Source organism: Pezoporus wallicus, unplaced genomic scaffold (assembly GCF_028554395.1).
Source record: "Pezoporus wallicus isolate ANWC-B61680 ecotype Strahan unplaced genomic scaffold, APGP_CSIRO_Pwel_v1 contig_5552, whole genome shotgun sequence".
NCBI classification, from domain to species: Eukaryota; Metazoa; Chordata; class Aves; order Psittaciformes; family Psittacidae; genus Pezoporus; species Pezoporus wallicus.
In genome coordinates, this window is record NW_026640754.1 from 2,025,600 (window position 1) to 2,046,731 (window position 21,132).

Genomic DNA, 21,132 nt, shown 5'->3' on the forward strand with positions numbered 1-21,132 from the left:
ATGATGGGAATGAATTCGGTGTGTAGCTGGAACTGACCTTTCAGTTTCACTTCTTCCAAAGGAAAAAGGAAAAACTTAACATTTTGAAAAGCAGAGCACTGAAACAAACCAAAATGTAAAACACTAGTATAGATGCAGGCACCTTCTGTGTTCTCTCCATCGCTTCTTCCTACCATAAGAGGTAGAGATTCCTGATGGAAGAGGAGATGTTCTTCTGAGGTTTACCATTGTTCCTGAGTTTTCATTTGTGTCCTGTCTTTTTATCCCCACCATCATTCCTTCTTCACTTCCTTTTCACTTGTATGACAAATTAGCTCTGCAGGTTTCTGTGCTAAGCAGCCCAAGCACCAATGGAGGGACTGATGGAATTCACTGCTGCTGAGAGGAGGGGCAGTGGGATATGGCTCAAGGCTGATCATGATACAGTGCTTGGATTCTGAGCTGTGCAAAGCTGAGTCATAGCAGCAGCCGATGATGATTTACAGAAAATGTTATGTGCTAAACACAAGAAATCTGGTTTGGGGATTTTTTTTTCCTAGAGAAAGGACTTCAAAAATGTGCATGCTATGTTTCCTACTGCGTTAGACTGATTGAGACAATACCTTCTTGGGAAAAACTGAGCTAAAGAAAGCATACGTCTATTTCCAATAGTAATGCCATTGGTGAAGAAAACTTAAACAGCTCGTATGATAAAGTCTGTGTTATGATAAGATAGAAAATGTCTCATTAGCAGTCAGAAATTTTCTAGACATTATCTTGAGAGGCTTAAAAGTTTTAGACTTAATCTCTAAATAATGAGGGAAAGCATGTACGGGATACTAGTGGAGACACTTAGACTGCAAAGAAACTGGAGGTTTTTCCATTGTATTTTTTTCCTTATCTGCTCACTGCCTGCTCTTCCATTACACTGTTAGTACAATAACAGTTGTTACAAGCCTAATGACACAGTAGAATCCTCATGGAATAACTTTCAGATTATTTAAATGCACTACTCTGCAACCTAAGGCATATGTATTTCGAATCAGACTGTTTTCTAGAATGTGTTTATAAACAAGAGGCATGCATTTCTTTTAAAGGCTTTATTAATGACTATGAGGACTTAATCTGTGATGCATACGCCCTGAAAATCTTTGAACAGATTACATCATTAATTTAATAATTTTCCTTATTTTATTAATGTAATGAGTATGGAAGAAATAGATTCTACCAATCTGTTTTTACTAAGAATAGAATTTTTGTACTTATTTTTGCTCCATTCCATAAAATAGAGATGAATGGGAATCTCAGAAAAGCTGTAAGTAACAATTGTTCAAGATAGTTTTAAGTACTGTTCTGATTTCAGCTGCAGTAATTTTCTTCCTAGTAGTAGGTGCAATTATGTGTTTTGTCTTTAGTCTGAGAACAACGCTGATAACACACCGATGTTTTAGTTGTTGCTAAGCAGCACTTACCCTGATAAAGGACTTTTCAAGTCTCTCATGATTTGCCAGTGAGGAGGAGCATGGGAAGCTGGGAGGAAGCAGAGACAGGACACCTGACCCAAACTAGCCAAAGGGATATTCCATACCCATGTCATGCCCAGTCCAGTATATAAACTGGGGGGAGTCACACAGAAGGGACCAATTGCTGCTCGGGTTGGGCTGGGTATCAGCAGGTGAGGAATAATATTGTGCATCACTTTTATTTACTGGTTTTTATTCCTCTTCCTTTTTCCTGTTACTGTGTTTTACTTCAGTTAAACTGTTCTTATCTCAACCCATGGGTTTTACCTTTTCCTGATTTTCCTCCCCATCCCACTGGACAGGGGGTGAGTGAGCAGCTGTGTGGTACTTAGTTGCCCACTGAGGTTAAACCATGACAAATATTTAATACAATTAAAGAAGCTTTGTGTTTTGTGGTTTCCAATACACTTGCCTATTGCACTGCTGTCAGAGTAGTAATTTGTGCTACTGCTTTTTAAAAGTATTGAATTTAATGATGCTTAGTATTAAATACGGTAATTACATGCCTATCTTCTTTAAAATGATATTTTATTAGTCTAAGGGACCATTCACATCTATAAAATATTTTTATTTTATAGGTCTTTTATCTTTTGGAGTAAAAGAGTCTGCATGGGTGAATAAAATTTTCACTGCTATTAACATCTTGGTCCTACTCTTCGTTATGATTTCTGGTTTTGTGAAAGGAGATGCTGACAACTGGAAAATAAGTGAAGAATATCTCATAAACCTTACTGCAATAACAAAGTAATATTTTTTAAAATCAATTTACTTGCTCATATGCCAAGGAATTTTCTATTATACTTGCTTTAGTATCATAGAATAATTAGGGTTGGAAAGGACCTTAAGATCATCTAGTTCTAACCCCCCCTGCCATGGGCAGGGACACCTCACACTAAACCATGTCACCCAAGGCTCTGTCCAACCTGGCCTTGAACACTGCCAGGAATGGAGCATTCACAGCTTCCTTGGGCAACAAGGAATAGTGATATTGCAGGTAATATATCAACTAATAGGTCTTGGGGAATGATAAAACTTTTTATTCCTTTAAAAATATTTTTTCTATTTTCTTGTTTGTAGTTTCCTTTAAAAATCATCTTACTTCAATACTGGTATCTATAGCTATTTGAGAGGTTACTGCCTTCTCGGCCTTAGAGCATGTAATAACTGTAGTACGTGATTATGACAAGAATTGTGTACACCATTAGTGTTTTAATATATTTTTCCACAAACTGTGAAGTGAGTAAGATGATAGTTACTTGAATCAGGTACTCTTCCATTTACTGTCATTTTTGTCTTACAAATCTTGACAACAAAATGTCTTCTTGTGACATTTTGTAAAGTAGAACTCTTTCTTGACAAGAGCATTTTAACATGTATTTCCATAGTGGTGGGAGAGGGGAATGGATGTGTTTGACCTACCAATAGTTAAAAAAGTAAGTTATGTTTCTGCTGTATTTTTGTTTTTAATAGGAATTGTTCATCCTATGAGAATGTGACAAGTATTTATGGGAGCGGTGGCTTTATGCCATATGGTTTCAGAGGAACACTGGCTGGTGCTGCAACCTGTTTTTATGCTTTTGTAGGATTTGACTGCATTGCAACAACTGGTATAGTATTTATGTGTGTCTATATATGTATACTTACTTCTGTTCAAAATAAATTAATTGTTACTTTCTAAGTCTGGGAAGTGCTTAGTATACATTTTTGTTTTCTGCACAAATCTGTTATTCACCTTCTCACTTTTACAATTCTCTGAGATGAGGTATTTCTCTTAAATGCTGGCTTGTGTATGGCTAATAGGGAACGAGTACATTGAACTTACAAACTGGAGGTAAATAACAAGAAATGATAGGCTTTGAATACCCTAGATATACAGTGCATTTTATTTTATTTTTAAAATAAAATATCCTTTATTTTACCTCTACTATCAATGCTATTTCTGGCAACAAAATACTGAGTTGTTCTGTGTCACTGAGGTAGTTTTCTACAGGTTTTTAAAACGTCTATTATAAATATGATTCCCATGGTTTTTAGATTAATGGATGATTTGTCTCTGGTGTTATCTTTTAAAGCTGAAGATGGAAATGAATAAGACTCTTTGGTGGGGCATTTTTTTTCCTTTTTTTCAGGAGAAGAGGTCAAGAATCCTCAGAAAGCCATACCCTTCGGAATTGTAGTGTCCCTGCTTGTCTGCTTCATGGCCTATTTTGGAGTTTCAGCTGCACTGACACTTATGATGCCATACTACCTACTAGATGAGAATCCTTTGCCAGCTGCTTTTGAATATGTTGGATGGGGTCCTGCAAAATATGTTGTGGCAGCAGGATCGCTTTGTGCTTTGTCTACAAGGTAAAGACATTCAAATACTAATTTTATTTGGAAAAGCTGATGGATAGCATGTGAATATTTAAATACATGTTCATGCATTCATTTTGAAGGCTCAGTCCAATACTTATTACCAATAAGTATTATAAGCATGTTTTAGACTTCTGCAGGTCTTCATCACAGTAGGTGCATTTATTTAAGCTCCTTTTTTGAGATGTACTGTTTTTGAGCTCTACCTCTTTGGCTTATTATCCAAAAGTTAGTTGGTTTTGTTTTTTGTTTTTTTTTAATTAAACCATGTCTTTTCAGACATATGACCTGCAAGTTATCTTTATCAACTGATAAAATAAACCTCACCCACTTTGTTCTTTCTTGCTATATACACCTAATGACTCAGCAGCTTTATGGGCTCTGTGTATTTGCAGGCAAAATTGAAGAGATGATTAACTAGCTCCACTCCTCATCTTCGTTGCCTGTTTCTGTTTTCCTCCAGTAGCCAGTCTGTCTTCTGACATCAACCCTTCCTGTGGTATCTGTGTGGGTATCTGAGATGTAGATTATAGCTGTGAAAATATTATTTATTCCCCTTTGTGAAAGTATGGATGTAACAACTTAATATGTTAGTTTGATTAAAAAGATGATGGAGGGCAGGAGATATATTGATACGTGTTTATCTATATTACACCCCATATAATGTAATGTGGGATAAACCCTTTCATGGAATAGAAAATTGCTTGATACTTGAATTTAGGGATAGAAAAATGCCGATGCCAATCCACTACCTGAGGTTATGTAGGTAAGGAGTCATTTACATGAGCTTCAGTGGTAAGAATACTGGCTGTCTTTCCACAAAGGAAAATTACATGCCTGATGAAGCGCTAATGCTAACAGTACTCCAAGATAACCCTGTAAGCATTAGCTTGAAGAAGATGAGCACACTGGCTGTGGACAGTAGTTTAAAAGAAAAGAATATTTTGATGTAAGAGGATATAAGGTGGTGAGGCACTGGAACAGGTTGACCAAAGAAGTGGTACATGCTCCATCCCTAGCAGTGTTCAAGGCCAGGTTGGACAGAGCCTTGAGCAACGTGGTCTAGTGTGAGGCGTCCCTGCCCATGGCAGGGGGGTTGGAACTAGATGATCTTAAGGTCTTTTCCAACTTGAGCCATTTTATGATTCTGGAACTATTGCCTTTTTCTATCATAGAATGACATTAAAAGAATTGTAGGACTGACTGGAGAATGTTGTAGTTGCGCAGTTCAGTCTGGGATTAGTTACTTTCTGTCTAGCTGTCATTGTCCCTTTCAGTTTGGAGGGTTTTACTGAATTTTTCCTCTATATTGATAAGTAGTAAAAGTGATGTATAATCAGACACTAGATTAAGAAATTAATACTGAAACCCAAAATGAATTGAGATAGTAAGATGCTTTTTCAGAAATCCGAACTGTTGGTCTCTCCAGTGTATTCTGAAGAATTATATTTACTCATATGGGGAGGTTAATCTTTCAGTCTGTTGACTGATGTCAGTTTATTAGAACAAGGAAAATGAAATTGTATTTCATATTCATCAATTTAGTGGTATAATTAAGAAAAAAAGTTGGGATTGTTGCTTTTGGTCCATATATTTACCTCTTACTTTGTTATGCTGTGAACTTGCTTCTTCAGGGTAAAGACGTTTGTTAATATTTCCGTTATTTATGGGAGTATGAGAGATAAATAAAAAATTTGGCAGGGGATTTTAACAGTATCATTACTTGAAAAACCAACTGTCACTATGGTGCAGGAAACATTCTTTTTTGGAAGGGCCATTCATACACCAAAATCAGTTCATGTGCAATGAACCTTGTCTCTTGCGTCTGATCTTAATGCTTGTGTATCACGAGCATTATAGGAGGTACGTAGCACCTGTGGTTGTAAAAGCTGTGCCTTCTGTAAGTGATACAGTTGATTCCCTACAGTAAGACAGGCAACCATTCACCTGGTTAAAAACTAGTGTGTTTGCCACAGAGGTTATACTGGCTATGATTTCGCCTTTTGTCCTTTCAGTGTTTCTGATTTTCTTAATTGCAACTATTTCATTTGGAGGGAAAGAAACCACCTAATTTAAGAAATACGTTTAAAAGGAGCTTCAAGTTATCACAGTCTGAAAGCTTTCTGTGTCTTGCTAATAACAAATCTAAATTAATTAGCTTTACTTCTTAAAAAAAAAAAAATCTTTAATGAAGCTTGCTAGAGGTTCTTTAATCAAAAGAAATAATGTGCCCATGGTGCTTACTTTGAATTACTGTTAATTAGCAGCCTCACATGGAAATGTAGAGTGTAAGAGATGCTGCTAATGCTTATTGATTTGCTGCTGCTGACTGACAGACTTTTTCCAGGAATACTAAGGCTTAATTGCATAGTTAGTGTGACCTGGAACATGATTCAGGTCCACTAATACCCAAGAACTACAGTGATGGCAACTTATTTTGCTACTCTCAAATCTCTCTGATGAAGCAATTCCACTGCTTAAATTAATAAAAATAAAAAGGGGAGGGCGGCTAATCAACTTTACAGAGAAAAAGACATTTCTGTTTGTGTCTGATCTGTAGTATCTTGGGATACAGGGCTTTCTGATTTTGTCTTGTAATCAGAATTTTTATTTCTATACATGCCATTAATTAACATTGTTTATCTTGTCCATGATTAAATTCTGCATGTACCGTGTTTGCCATGTTGCATGTGTTTGCTTTTTACTCAGTCTTCTTGGATCCATTTTTCCACTGCCACGTGTAATCTATGCTATGGCGAAGGATGGGTTGCTTTTCAAATGTCTAGCTCAAATCAATTCCAAAACGAAGACCCCACTAGTTGCTACTCTATCGTCTGGTGCAGTAGCAGGTGAGACTAAGAGTTGATCCTTGTAAAGAAAGGTGCAGTGCTAAACAAATGCATTTATGGAAATAAACCACTGTTGTGCAGCTTTCATTTGCTTTGGACTGAATTGGTCAAATCTGATTGTTGCCAGGTGAAGTAGGCTACCAGAAAAACTTTTCTTTATCACACATTTTGTATTTATTGGTTAATCTCAAGTGCTTTAAAAACCTAGGTTCAAAATAAAGAGCAACCCAAACCCAAGAACATTAGTCAACTGAAAAAAAAACAAGAGCAGCAACACAGAGCCTAAACCAAAACCATACCTAAACCCATTAACTCTTCCAAGCTTTTTGTGTAGTTGGGTTTACCAGTAAAGCATTGTGCTTTTAATAACCTGTATTTGAACTATACATTTTTCTGTTCTAGTCTTCTCGGCTCTATGTTCCCTTTGCCCCGAATTCTGTTTGCCATGGCACGCGATGGTTTACTCTTTAGTTTTCTTGCCAAAGTGAGTAAGAGGCAGGCACCAGTTTATGCCACCTTGACAGCAGGGGTCATCTCTGGTAAGCTCTCAAAGCCCATGTTACTTAAAACTGAGATTTAAACACTCTATGCACGTGCATGGTATTTGATATTTTTGAAAAGGGCTGCTTGTTAACTTCCCTTGCATGTACAATGGGAATAAAATTACTGAGTAATCAAAGGGTGTAGGAATTCCAAATGATACCAATCATGGTGGTGGTGATGTCCTTAATGTCACAGAATTCACAATGATTTTTTAATGTATTTTTTTTTAATAGTGGCCCCTTGTATGGTGAATAAACTGGTTACTTAATCTGGGTCCCTTAGGCTTGTGCTGTTCTCACAGGGTTTCCTTGTCTGATGTACACCTTTATCTTTATCACATGTATAAAGGGGGGGGGGGGAATAAATCACGGTTTTTATTATAAGACATGAGAAAAAAAATCTACGTTTGCAGCCAGATGAACTTTTTGTAAAATGCAAAGTTTTTTTTTCATTTTCTGCTAAAAAAAATGATTCTGGTTTTGTATAGGTTTACCAAATTGTGGTTGAGAGGTATGTGTGTGTGTTGGGGGTTATATGTGTATCACATACATGCACACTTACTTTACCAAAACAGCATTTTGGGAGCTGTTGCCAACACCTAATGTTTCACAAAGAGAAATTCTTAACATGTAAGTGTTTCAGTTTTGTCCACGCTTCTTGCAAAGGTACATGTAACTGTGTCCAAATTTCATTGCCATTTTAGTGGGATGTCTAATGACACAGGAAAACTGGAACCTCTAGATGTAATTCAAATATGAAATACATGCTTTATAAGATTTAGCAACTCTGGCTAAAATTGATATAAAATAAGAAATTCAGAACTGAAAATAAAATAATTATAGTCAGGGTCATCCTCAGATGCCACAAGACTGGCACTGCTCATGCTGTGTACTTGGCAATAATGTGGGAAGGCACAGGCATTGTCTGGATAGTGCCCACATGACGCATTATTACCAGTTCCTTTTGGTCAGAGTGCAAATAAATTGCTTAGGATTAATGTTATTGTTCTGACTTTGTTATTTGAATTCATAATATTGAGCTACTCCCTTATAATAATTTGGAAGTGCAGTTCTGTGAGATTAAATTAACATCTTTGTCTGAAATCACAGAATGATGGGGAGAAAGAAAACCGTATTGCCCAGCTGGTAAACTGACTGATGTAGTTACACAGCCCTGACTATAGCTATGCAGCAGCCATCACTTGCACTGCTTTTAGACGGTTTGGGGAATTTGGTGTGCCAACAACTTGCCTGAAGACAGCTTTACTGCTGGAAAAGCAGTAATTTCTTCTTCTGTTTTTAAAAAGATGCATATTTAGTAACTTGCGGTCATAAACAGTTTTGACAGAATAGTTACTGACATATGCAACAGCTTTTATTATCTGTCTTTTCATTTGTAGCGTGGGTAGTTTCATAGTTTTAAGAAACATTAAGATTAGGTGTTTGGCCCCTTAATTACAGTTATCAGGCAAAGACTATAGCTGAGGCAAATTGTCACGTGTTATTACTGTGGCTTACCTTTTCACAGGTGGCAATCATGATTGCAAAACTCTGCACATAACAAAATGTTCTTCTGTCAGACCAAAGTTTCACCATAAATTAATCTACCATTGTTTCTTGCCTAGAGATTTATTAACAAGCACATAAATATTATATAAAGTATTTCTGAATATAGAAAAATCTGTGTACATATGCATGTAGTGTGTAAAGACTATGTTCAATAGTTTCTTTTGATGTTGAGGTTACTGAGGAATCAAAAGATTAAGTATTTTTAGATTCTTTCTGCATGTCAATAATGTTAAAGGATACAAATATCTTAAGAGGTTCTTTGACCGCATGTATTCCAGTTCAGTTGGTGTTAGCCTTTCATTTATTGACGGCTTGTGCCAGTGTCTCTATGAGCTATGTGTGTCTGTGTGCAAACAGCATTGACAAAAAAGACATTCCATAATATCCAAAAGACACTGGTGTTAACTTTTATAAACACAAAGACAGCTATAATTACACTTGGTATCATGGAAGTTTCTGCCTCTGATTTCAATGATCTTAATATTAATTCTTCTGAGAACTTGATGGCTTTTCCTGAAGGCCACTTAACTTTTTTTTTTTGGTAAGATACATTTAAAAAAATTAATTAAAAAACCTCTATAAAACTATTTTTTTTTTGCGATAACTCCTAAAAGTCCTCTTTACATAGAGCTCGCTCTCACCTCAGCAGAAATTTTACACACTGGTCACTTACTGGGTCAGATCACTTTTCCGTAGTTTTGCAGTGGGATCCATCTTCTCAGCTTTGGTGAGATTCTGTTGCAGGATCTGAACCTTATTCTATGGAAATGTATTTTTAATGTGGCCACAATTCAAGAAGCCATGTATGCAAATACTTATGTTCAAGTAAGTCCAATACAAAGTACCTGATTATGCAGCATGACTTTAGGGCTCATCAGTGCTTATCTGTATGAATAAGATTCCCAGCTGTAGGAAATTAGCTTCGGGAATGTTGGCGATGACTTCAAAACTGAGTTTTTAAGGAGTACAATGATTTCACTCATACTGCTGTCAGTAAAACAATGTAAAGTTACACAGTGGCCAGATTTTAAAATCTTATCTCTCAATATGTCTTAATGTTAAATCTTAGCACTTATGGTTGGACTCAATGATCTGAAAGGTATTTTCCAGCCTAAGCCATTCTATGATTCTATGTCAGCCTCATATAAATTTAGCATTTTCCTTTCTCTCCTTTTTTTAGCTATAATGGCATTTCTGTTTGACCTAAAGGCTTTAGTGGACATGATGTCTATTGGTACACTTCTTGCTTATTCACTTGTGGCAACCTGTGTCCTTATTCTTAGGTGAGTCAAAACCATCCTTTTGTATTCTACTGTGTTTTATTTTGTGTTGGTCAGTATATACACAGAAGTGACATTTACAGAGTGTGTTTTTTGCTAGATAGCTCAGAAGCACCTTTAATTCAGTTCAAATTCATTGTTGCAATAATTTACACTTTAAAAAAGACTGTGTTATTCCATAGTGAATTATTTAAAATGTATTTTTAAAAATATACTTAAATTTTAACAAGGCAGATGTAAAATTTCAGTTTATGCCAGTTATCAGGCCTCTACAGTACATGACGCAAGTCAGAAAGGTGCCCCCTCCCCTTCCCTACCATTGACCACCAGACTCTGTCACCTATTTTTGTACGAGACTGATCATATATCTGACTCCTTGGTGCATTTATGTAGCTTTAAAAAATGTACCAAAAATACCCAAGCCCCAGCAAAAATTGAGTTGCCGTAGTTTGTTTATATATGATAGTGACTAACAATATATGCTGCTGCAGTGCAGTTCTAAATTGGGAAATTCTAAACCTCTACTCCCAATAACTTAGTATTTAAATACACTCTTAGACTCATATTGCTTCAAATCCCAAAGTAAGCTTTATTTCTTTCTACTATGTTCTTTGTTTTATGCATAGGTACCAACCCAGTTTAAGTTATGAGCAACCAATATATTCCCCAGAAAAAGCAGCTTTGGCTGCATCTGAAAGGGAATCTGCAGTAAGCGAATCACAAATAAATATGATACAAGAGAAACACTTCAGTCTTCAGGCGCTGATTAATCCATCCAGTTTACCTACTGAGCAAACTGCAACTACAGTTAGCTTTTTAGTGGGTCTGTTAGGTAAGTATTCAGCTGTCCAAACTCATGTAATACATTAACATAAATAATGGAATTTTACTAAAGGCAAAATTAAAAATCCAGTGATAACATGCCTTCTTTCAGTCATAATTAATGTGTCATTCTGCAGAATGCTTTTATACTTCTTGATGGCTCTAATCTGTAGTGTGGTATGTTTTCCTTTAATTAAGCATTTTCACAATAACATTTCATACTGAAGACCTGCTATCATTCTTCTTAAAGCTACCTTCCTCATCAATACAGAGATTAAGTGACCTTTTTCCTATTTTCATCATTTTGTCTTCACACAGCTTGCTTGGTTTGTGGTTTGAGTGTCCTCACTACATACATGAGTCATTCCATTGCTAACTTGGAGCTCTGGAGTATTGGCCTTCTTGCTGTATTCATGACATCCTTCATAGTTACCATTCTTCTCATCCAAAGGCAGCCTCAGAACCAGCACAAAGTGGCCTTTATGGTGAATAACATATTCTCTATGTCATTCTAATGAGAAGTTTGGATGTATTCTAACAAGTGGGAGAGGGGCACTGCCACTATTTCAGGTTTTTTGGTGAAGGTAAGAGTAGTGGATGGTCATGGTTGAATCATCAGCCTGTGTAGCCCAGTCCAGACCTTCTCAGGACTGGAGAAAGGGTTTTATTGCTGCAGATAGAATGTATAACATGCATAGGAGCATGGCTGCAGAAAATGGCTGTACCGCTGATGTTGATATGAACAGCTGCTATTGTAACAAGGAGGCCTGACAGCACTGATCATCTAGATATTCCTTTAGGTACATCCTCAAAAGTATGCATTGTTGAGATCCAAGCAATTTTAGACCTCAAGCATTTAGAAACTGGAAAATGATTCAGAAACTGATCAGTGTACAATCACTGGTCTGTGCTGTGGGCAATACCATAGACCACAGTATAGTTCATACCCTCCAGAGTATAATCCTTCTATTTTCAGCTTTCATTTACATTCTAAGATTAGAAATAATAATGTACAGTGGTCAAGGTCTAGAACTCCAGTGGAGCTGGGAGGCATTTCAGAAGGAAGGGATATATTAAAATATATATAATATTTTTCAGTTGTAGAAACAGGAATTCATTAGTATATGTTCAGCACAAACTGGAAAGTTTTTCTACACAGTCTTAGAGAATAGATGTTAAATATAATGTATTTCAAGAGTTTAAGATATGTAGAAACTGGTCGTTAAACCTAGTGAAGAAGAAAATTTTACTATATTCCAATAGAAGATCCACCTCAATTCTTTTTTAGTGATTAGATGTGTCACCTCTAGTGTGTGTTGTGTAACTGAAGTGTGACATGCAAGAAATTATCTTTAATACATATGTACTAAATATTTCCTTTTAGGTTCCACTAGTGCCATTTTTGCCATCATTAAGTATCCTGGTAAATATTTACTTGATGGTACAATTAAGTGGAGACACTTGGATCAGGTTTAGCTTCTGGATGGCACTTGGTAGGTACTTCTGTTCATTTCAGTCACTTTTCATATTAAAACTCACTGATCCCATTTTAGAACATTTGTTTCTATTCATTTAAATACTTGAAAATAATTCTATTTTAATAAAAGTCAGCTGATATTTCTCATAAAAAATAGAATGTGCTTCAGAAGTAGTATTTATATGCAGTCAAAAAAGTAAGTACAGTTTTGAGGTAATAGAAAGAATCTAAGTTACAGGACTAATTCAATAAGCCACATTTTTTCCCTTAATAGAGTTAAAATGGTGCAGAAGCCTGTTACAAACAGTTATACCAGTCATTCTTCTTTAAGATGTGGAAAATTGTATTAATTCAATCTAGATATAAATTAGAGACAGTAGTTTCCATGACCTACTAGAGCATTTAATTACACAAAGATGATGCAGTGGAATTTCCATAGAAACAGGAAAGACCTGAAGCATGAGCTCTGATTCCGATACCTGAAGAAACTTGCTTTGGAAAATATATTCAGCCAGAGAACGTAATAACTAACCATTTTTTAATGCCCTTTTTGCCTGTTTTCCTTTTGGAAGGCTTCCTCATTTACTTTGCCTATGGTATCAGACACAGTCTTGAAGGTCATCGTAGCAATGGAGATGATGAATCTTGTTCAGAAAATAGTGGGTTGCAAGAAAAGAACCCTGTGGAAGAAGTGGATGAACCTGAAAATGCAAATGAAAGTGATCAGTTTCTTGCACATGAAAGGACAAGTGAATGTTAATCTATGCCAGCATGCAAGTCTTTTAAACCTTTAGTTGACATTTTACTTGTGGACTGAAATTTCAAAAGCTTTCTGCCAATGTTGTGCCTCTTGAAAGTGTTTACTACAAGGCCTGTCTGATATTTTGGACAAGCTGCTAATCCATCTTCAACGTTTCAAATCTGACAGCATGGAGATTAATATTTAAACTACAAAAAAGAAACCAAAACAAAACAAAAGAAATACCCTTTGGCAAGCAAAATTTTGGACGTATTGTTTGAACTGTCATCCAAAATCATGGGCAATCATAAAATACAAAGAATTTTAGAGCTGCCTTCAAGAAGTTCTGAATATTTGATGCTGCATTGTGAACAGAAGTGTCTTTAGTGCCTTCTCCTTATCTCTGTTACGTGTTTTGGTTGCAATCTGATAGCTCTCTTCTTTCTACAGAAGTAATTCACATGGGAGACAAATTCCAGACAAGGCTGGAAAGTATCTGCAAAATGAATGGTAATTGTACAGATCTTATAGTTTGCAAAAATTAGAAGATCCTATATATATGCAAAAAAAAAGTAATTGCTTATCTTTACTAATCAGTAGTCGTAGAGAACTCAAATGATAAAGGTACTTCAAAGGCTTTGAGTCCCTCTAAATAATATTCCAGATTTCTACTCACATGAATTCCTTTCCTTTCAGATATGCTGTGTGTATAAAATAATACTCCCAAGAGGAGCTATGGGTTGGGTTTTTTTCTGCAAAAGAATCTGGGAAATAATGTGTTGTTCACAGTATTGACAGTGACATTGGCGTATGATTTAGCAAGTATTGTGCTTTTGATTTCTGAAGGGTCAGGATTTTATCCCTGACTATATGATTTGGTACTGACATACAGCAGTCATCAAGTTTTCTTATTTACTACTCATTTATTCCTGTATATTCTGTTCTCCTTTATCATGTGCCAGAGCTGATATTTCTCAGATTAGTTGTTACACATTGCTTCTCCTCAGGACAAGTTAATGCACAAAATCCCAGCCTTCCTTTCAGATGGAAGGGGAGGTTAAGGAAACAGAGGACCAGGCTCTGGAAAAAATCCTTGTCAAAACAGTATTTCAGCACTTCATGAAGCCTTAAGCACATGTTAGCACAGCAATTTTTTGTGAGCCAAGCCTACATCCACAGATCCATTCATGTGGGTAGAATCATCGAATCATAGAATAGTTAGGGTTGGAAAGGACCTTAAGATGATCTAGTTCCAACCCCCCTGCCATGGGCAGGGACACCCTACACTAAACCATATCACCCAAGGCTCTGTCCAACCTGGCCTTGAATAGTGCCAGGGATGGAGCATTCACAACTTCCCTGGGCAACCCATTCCAGTGTCTCACCACCTTTACAGTAAAAAACTTCTTCCTTATATCCCATCTAAACTTCCCCTGTGTAAGTTTTAACCCATTACCCCTTGTTCTGTCATTACGGTCCCTAATGAAGAGTCCCTCCCCAGCATCCCTATAGGCCCCCTTCAGATACTGGAAGGCTGCTATGAGGTCTCCACGCAGCCTTCTCTTCTCCAGGCTGAACAGCCCCAACTTTCTCAGACTATCTTCATATGGGAGGTGCTCCAGTCCCCTGATCATCCTCATGGCCCTTCTCTGGACTTGTTCCAACAGTTCCATGTCCTTTTTATGTTGAGGACACCAGAACTGCACACAATACTCCAAGTGAGGTCTCATGAGAGCAGAGTAGAGGGGCAGGATCACCTCCTTCGAGCTGCTGGTTATGCTCCTTTTGATGCAGCCCAGGATATGGTTGGCTTTCCGGGCTGTGAGACTATCCAAATGCTAATTTATGTAAAGAACCAAATTATTGCAGCTGTGTGAAAAATAATTTTAAAGCTGGGGAAAATGAAACTGTTCTTTCAACATAAGTCATGTTACCTATCAAAGGCACACAGACATTTTAACACTTTCTCAGCTGGTAGTAGTCTCAAGTCAAGTGAAGAATTCCACAATATGATGTTATTTTGCAAGAATGTATTTATAAAAATTACTTCCTGAAGTATGACCTGTCTTGGACTTTCTCATGGAGAGTTGCCATCTGTTGCCAGTACTCATCATTGGTGTTAATCTCTACTGTTAGCAATTAAAACGTTAGATGCCATGAGAGCTATTTTGGCTGACAGTGAAAAGTACTTTTTTATAATAGCTGGAATTTCACAAAGAAAAAAAAAAAAAGGAAATAGTTAAGCAGTTTCTGTCTTCCTCCTGTTCTTTTTCACAGCAGTAGATTAACACTTTTTAGTATTAGAACAACTTCTGTTATTGTAAAACAGTAGTGTGCCTAAACGCTGAATGGCAGAAGACTTCTTGATAGAAACCCCTGCAGACAGAAAACCAGGTGGGATACCGGGGCTGGTATCTCACCTTGGAGCAGGTCTGAGGTTTTCAGCCCGATGCCTTCTTTCTCAGCTTGTACTGGGAGAGCAGGGTCGTGCAGTGCTGGCAGGAGCCAGTGGATAGATGTGTGCTGTTGCACCAGTGACCTCTACTGGCTACACGGCATTAGGAGTAGCAATAGGAAAATTTTAAGAGGCATTGTAACTGAGTTTCCAGCGTCTCTAACTGCAGCTGCTGTTGTCCTAAGGCCCGTTGTTATCGGTGGTCCTCAGAAACGGAAGGGGCTCAGTGGATGAGGAAAAACTATAGGGTAGGTGGCAGTGGGATACTGCTTTCTAATATATCCTAATCCATCCAGAATTGATCACAACCGATTATCGCTTTACAAATGCCATTAAAGGAAGACTCAAATCTCACATTTGACTAATACAAATAGATGATATGCTAAGTAAATATTCGGTTGATAGGAAAGTACAGGAAGTCTCAGGGCAGTTTGTAGAGCTATTGATAACTTTCAATACCTCTGTTCAGTAACTGAAAGAGCTGTCTATGTCAGTTGGATCTGCTGTTTTAGTTTTAATTTTAGTTCTCAACTGGGGCCTATTTTTATGCCAAAAATGACAAAAGAACTGTATGTTTTTGTTTGAAATAGTAGAAATGTAAGACTTTCCAGGCTCTTGAAAGGAACCCAATGTAGTAATTCTTAGAGATGTCAAAACAAAGGTTTTATAAATAAGTAATCAGAAAACTAATTAAATGAATGTATGTTCTGTTGGTTTTAATCTGATAAGTATCTGAAATAGAGAAGCTGATGGTTTTCCTCATCAGCTACAACTCTGTTGAGCACGGCCTCTTCAGTTGTTATACTTTTGGAGGACATTCTTAACTTGTCTTTGCCCAGTACTCTCAAATACTCAGCTGTAAAAAATACGCTGTTGCTGTGGAAGTGAGTGCTCAGGTAAAGGTTTTTCATGATTTCTTTACAAGCCTACACTGGAAAACAGCTCTTTTAAAATCCCTTACACATCTCAGCATGTGGGAGGCAGAGACTTGCTTTTTCCTGTGGTTGCTGATGTTGCAGAGCAGGCGAGCCAGGCTCCCAAGATGCAAACTGCTGCTGTTCTGTGATGTGCAAGTAAGACCCCATTCATACCCAAGCCCAACATATAGAATATATGTTTGCATGCCTGTCTATGTGTTTGCATCTGTCTGATATTATCCCATAGTTATTTTGATGTACTGGTTAAAATAACTTCTGTACCTCACTGGAATTTTCCTTTGAAGGGATTCTGTCAATATAATACACTTCTGACTATTAGCTAAGACTTTTGGAAATAATTACAGAAAATACATTTTCTAGCTTATTTAGCTAATGGATGTGTCAGCACTTTGTGTATTGACAGTTTCCCATTTCATCTGTATGAATATTACTCCCCCTGCTTAGAGAAATTAATTATATGAAAATAAAAGAAGGTGCCTGTACAAATGTTGTTAAGGGAGATGGGAGCAGCTGCAGCACAGGAACTATCCACTTAACTAATGAGATATGAAAGGAAATCATGGGGTATTTTCAGATGCTTAACTGTGCACAGCTTATTTATACCTGTGTATAGCTGAAGTCATTATTAGGCAGTGGCTGAGTAAGAACACAATAAGCCAGAAATCAGATATTTATGCTAATTTTGGACTGTATTTGTGTGTGCAGTCTTGAAATTCCAGATGCTTTAGTGGTACTTCGCAGGAGCAATGGACATGGCATGGTAGTCCTTACACAGGAGCTGTGTATGAAAAAAATCCTGATTTTGTTTTTGCATTTACTGTATGTCTGTATTTTCAGAGAGAGCAGCTGAAAGCATGACTTCAGTGGAATTAAATGATTGTTATTTTTTAACATGGTTGTTGATACTGTAAATTGTTCTGTACAGATAATAATGGTATATATTAACTCAAAATATCTATTATTGGAGGTAGCTTATTGGGGTTTTGTTTCTTTGTAGAAAAAATCCTCCAAAAACATTATTTGCATTGGTACATTCTGGATGTGCCTTTAGATAGGGGAATTATTCTTACCCATTTGGATTTAAGTAAGCCAAAGCATATTTAAGGGAGAACAAATACATCTTTTTTGTTCTGAGGGATAAGAGTTATAAAGCATTTCTGTATAGTTCATGTTAACTGAAACGATCTTCTTATGGTATTCCAGTCCAAATCCTGCAATAGGAAATTTTATAAGGTATCTTAGAAGTCATTGTCTTTTATCCTGGATAAACCCATTTTGTTAGTATGTTTTTTTCCTGCACAACAAATGCTGGTTAGATTCCTGAAATGTGTGTATTATGTTTATGTCACAATGTGTTGAAGCCCTTTATATTACCTGCTGTTAGAGTGCTATCAGTAATAAATGTCAATTGTAGTGATATAGAGTAACTTATGTACTTACTTATGAATTTAACTATGCCACCCACAAACTTAAAATGATACAATGAATTTAGAATCAAAATACGGTAAAGTTTAAATATATATTCTATATTTTATTAGATGATAAATGTACAAATCTAGCCACCTTCCCCCTAAAATTAATGCAGATATTTATATATATATTTAAGAAATGAAAGGTATACTTTTTTCATGGAGGTTTTAATAAGTGCCAATATCAAATGTGCCATAAGCATCCTGAGATACCAAAAGCAGAACAACCTGGGTGAAATTTGTGACAGTGCAAGAAATCTGTGCAGGACTGTGCAATTGTTTTAATCAGGTGTGATGCCTTTGATATGGGGGTGCATTTTGTACAGTAGGAATTTAATTCACATGACAGCTGGCATGTGTTATTTGGTTACAGAGAAAAACTAAAAGCACCTTTGAATGCTCTCAGGCCCTAATTCTTTCTAGACTTGCCAGGAAGTCTAGACCAATTGCAGTGTGTTCATTTAAAGCACGGAGATTACTCAGTGTTAGGCAAATACAACAGTGTAGGTGGAATTTCATATAGTGTAGGATACTTGTATTTTGTTTTAGTTACCTGTGCCTTTAGTATTTCTTTCTGGTATATGTTTTGAGAACCTCTGCATTTTTAGTAGTTGGACCTTTCAAAAGCGAACTATAATGCCTTTACCATCTCCTGATCAGTTTTCGAGTTTTAGAAATTTTGAAAACATTAGCTAAGTTGAAGGTTTCTGTGCATAGACATGCATTACAAAAAACTATGTGTATAAATATCTTTATTTTTATTGCCATTTGGACAAGTTCTGTTTGTATGTTTTCATTGAGCCTGGTGCCAAGTAAACTCCAGCTTCACCAGGTTTAGCTGGAGTCAGGGCAATGGATAAAAGGATTTGAATGATTAGGAGGGATATTTTTCTTTTGTGTTACCAGAAAGTAAAGCATGAAATGTGTTACATATCTTTAAGAGTAGTTATATTTTAAAGAACAGTAATGCTCATATCCATTTTAGCTTTTCTCTTTGTTCATATGTACATTGTAGTGATTATTTCTGTATTATATGCTGCTGAGCATATAAAATGTAGATAGAATGATTATGATGCAACTTAAGCTACAAATTCATATTTCATTGAAGTGCTCTACCAAAATGAGAAGTCCTGAATTTTTATGAATGTAAAAATGCTTATATTTAAGAATATGGTGCTTGTTTTTTCACTTTCACAATACAGTTGTAATCACTGGTATTTTTAGTTACCTTTGTTCCAAATTCTGAAGGAAATTACATTGCTCTTCATTTACTGTAAAATGTGCTTCATGGGACAACGATTGTGCACTTGTTCCGTATTTTTTAAATAAAGTTGAATATTACTTGTACTTCATACTTGTAACCTAATTCTCTAACTCTGTGACCCCTGTTACCACTGTAGTTTTAGTAAACACTAAAATTATCATTAGTATGTCAGATATCTCATGTGATGACATCATACAAACCATAACTCATTTAAAATGAAAAACATGATAACTTGTCTGATTTTACAGAAGGGCAGTAGTCTGGAGATGGGGATAGTAGCAGTGTTTGTTTCATACTTGCTTCCAAGACCTCAGGAAGACACTGAAATAGAGAATAACACCCTTTGATTTGGGCATTGTGTCTTACGGTGCCAAACCAGAGCTGATGACAGGTTTGATTTCCAGAGGGAGTGAACAGTCCTCAGCATTCATGGTGCTCAACATTCTGAAGCACCAAGCCTTGCCCTGGCAGCATCTAGCCTCAAAGCTGGATGGATAAAAAACCCTGTTGTCTCTTTTTTATCTTTTTTTTTTTTTTTTTGGGGGGGGGGGGGGGGAGGCAGGGAAAGAAAAAATAACTCCCTGAACTTTGAACAGTAGTGTGGTTATATCGGGAGAATAAAAGCATGAACTAGAACTAGATGATCTTAAGGTCCTTTCCAACCCTAACTATTCTGTGATTCTATGAGTATACTGTACTTCTATGTAATTCCTTACAAAGATTTCAAATGATTAATGATTGTACACACAATTTACCAAGACTGACCTTGAAAACCATGGTCCTATGAAGAAGTGGTAATATGGCCACCGATTTAAATGAAAACAAGTCATTCTGCAAGTATCAGATTTAAAGCACTGGGCTGAAAAGATGTATTTAATGTATCAGTTTACTCATGTGGAGAGCTATGGTCATTACAAGAAGGTTTACATTAGTTCTTCTGATGTGACTATAAATGAAAATGTAACTTTTTTTTAGGCACACCCATTTAAAACTAAGAAAATTAAAATTCATAAAAATCACTTTATTTCTTCATCATACACATCTATACAGGGAAAAAGGTTGCCAGCTTAAACATGTCTTAAAATTAATGCAGTCTGAGTGTTATTTCAAAGTGCTATTACCATGTTTTCTAAAATATATTAACATTTGGAGCTCAGTCATCATTAGATCATTGGCCTACCATGTGTGTGAAAGGAAAATGGAAATTTGACCTAGGAAGGCACATAAGAATTTTAACTAGCAGTTTTGCTGATGACAGACAAAACCCCACTCTTTTCAGAATATAAAACTTGGTGGTATTCTAACAGTTTAAAGTGGGAAAGACTTTTAAAATACGTTGTAGCAACAAAAATATCATTTCTGCTCAATGTGTTACAGGTAACTGATGACATGTTCAGGTTACACTGATGTGTACTCAGGGCACTGCATAAAACCCCTGAGAATTGTAATAGAACTGTAGAATGAAAAAGAGACCATGAAATTTCATCATTTTACTCCACACCTGGGCCCTGCTAGCTCTTTTACTGGTAACCAGGTACCCCATGGTGAAGTCTTGGAGCAGGCTCAGTCAAGCAGGTCTGGAACTCCACATGTATATGTACTTTCGAGGGTAAGGGAGCATTATGTATATGCCTTCTATTAATTCTTTTTTTATTATGGATGCAGCTAAAGCCCAGACTTCCTTTAAGATCTGTAAATGTTCTGCTCTTCTTACATCTACTCAGGCCCTGGAACTGTGGCCAAGGCCACCATTCCCCAGGCACTTCACCTGCACCAAACTGTGGTCTTGTCTACTACAGGATGTGCCTGTGACTTCCGTCAGCCATTATTTTTCCTCCTCTCAGTCCAGTGTCTTCATCCTGCCCTGCATC

The 21,132-nt window shown here is 36.6% G+C and overlaps 1 protein-coding gene across 4 annotated transcripts in view; it reads left to right on the forward strand.

The window, feature by feature from the left end:
* SLC7A2 (solute carrier family 7 member 2) overlaps positions 1–13,374 on the forward strand; it is a 47,041-nt gene extending 33,667 nt beyond the window's left edge. For 3 of the 4 annotated variants that reach the window (XM_057420380.1, XM_057420379.1, XM_057420381.1), the window contains exons 4-12: positions 2,081–2,246; positions 2,973–3,109; positions 3,632–3,851; positions 6,567–6,706; positions 9,998–10,100; positions 10,724–10,929; positions 11,238–11,404; positions 12,304–12,412; positions 12,969–13,374. In XM_057420380.1, coding sequence (XP_057276363.1) covers positions 2,081–2,246; positions 2,973–3,109; positions 3,632–3,851; positions 6,567–6,706; positions 9,998–10,100; positions 10,724–10,929; positions 11,238–11,404; positions 12,304–12,412; positions 12,969–13,156 — 1,436 coding nt within the window. In that variant the 3' untranslated portion in view covers positions 13,157–13,374. Of the gene's footprint in view, positions 1–2,080; positions 2,247–2,972; positions 3,110–3,631; positions 3,852–6,566; positions 6,707–7,108; positions 7,246–9,997; positions 10,101–10,723; positions 10,930–11,237; positions 11,405–12,303; positions 12,413–12,968 lie in introns of all 4 variants that reach the window. The other variant, XM_057420382.1, reaches the window with a different exon arrangement.
* The last annotated feature ends 7,758 nt before the right edge of the window (positions 13,375–21,132 follow it).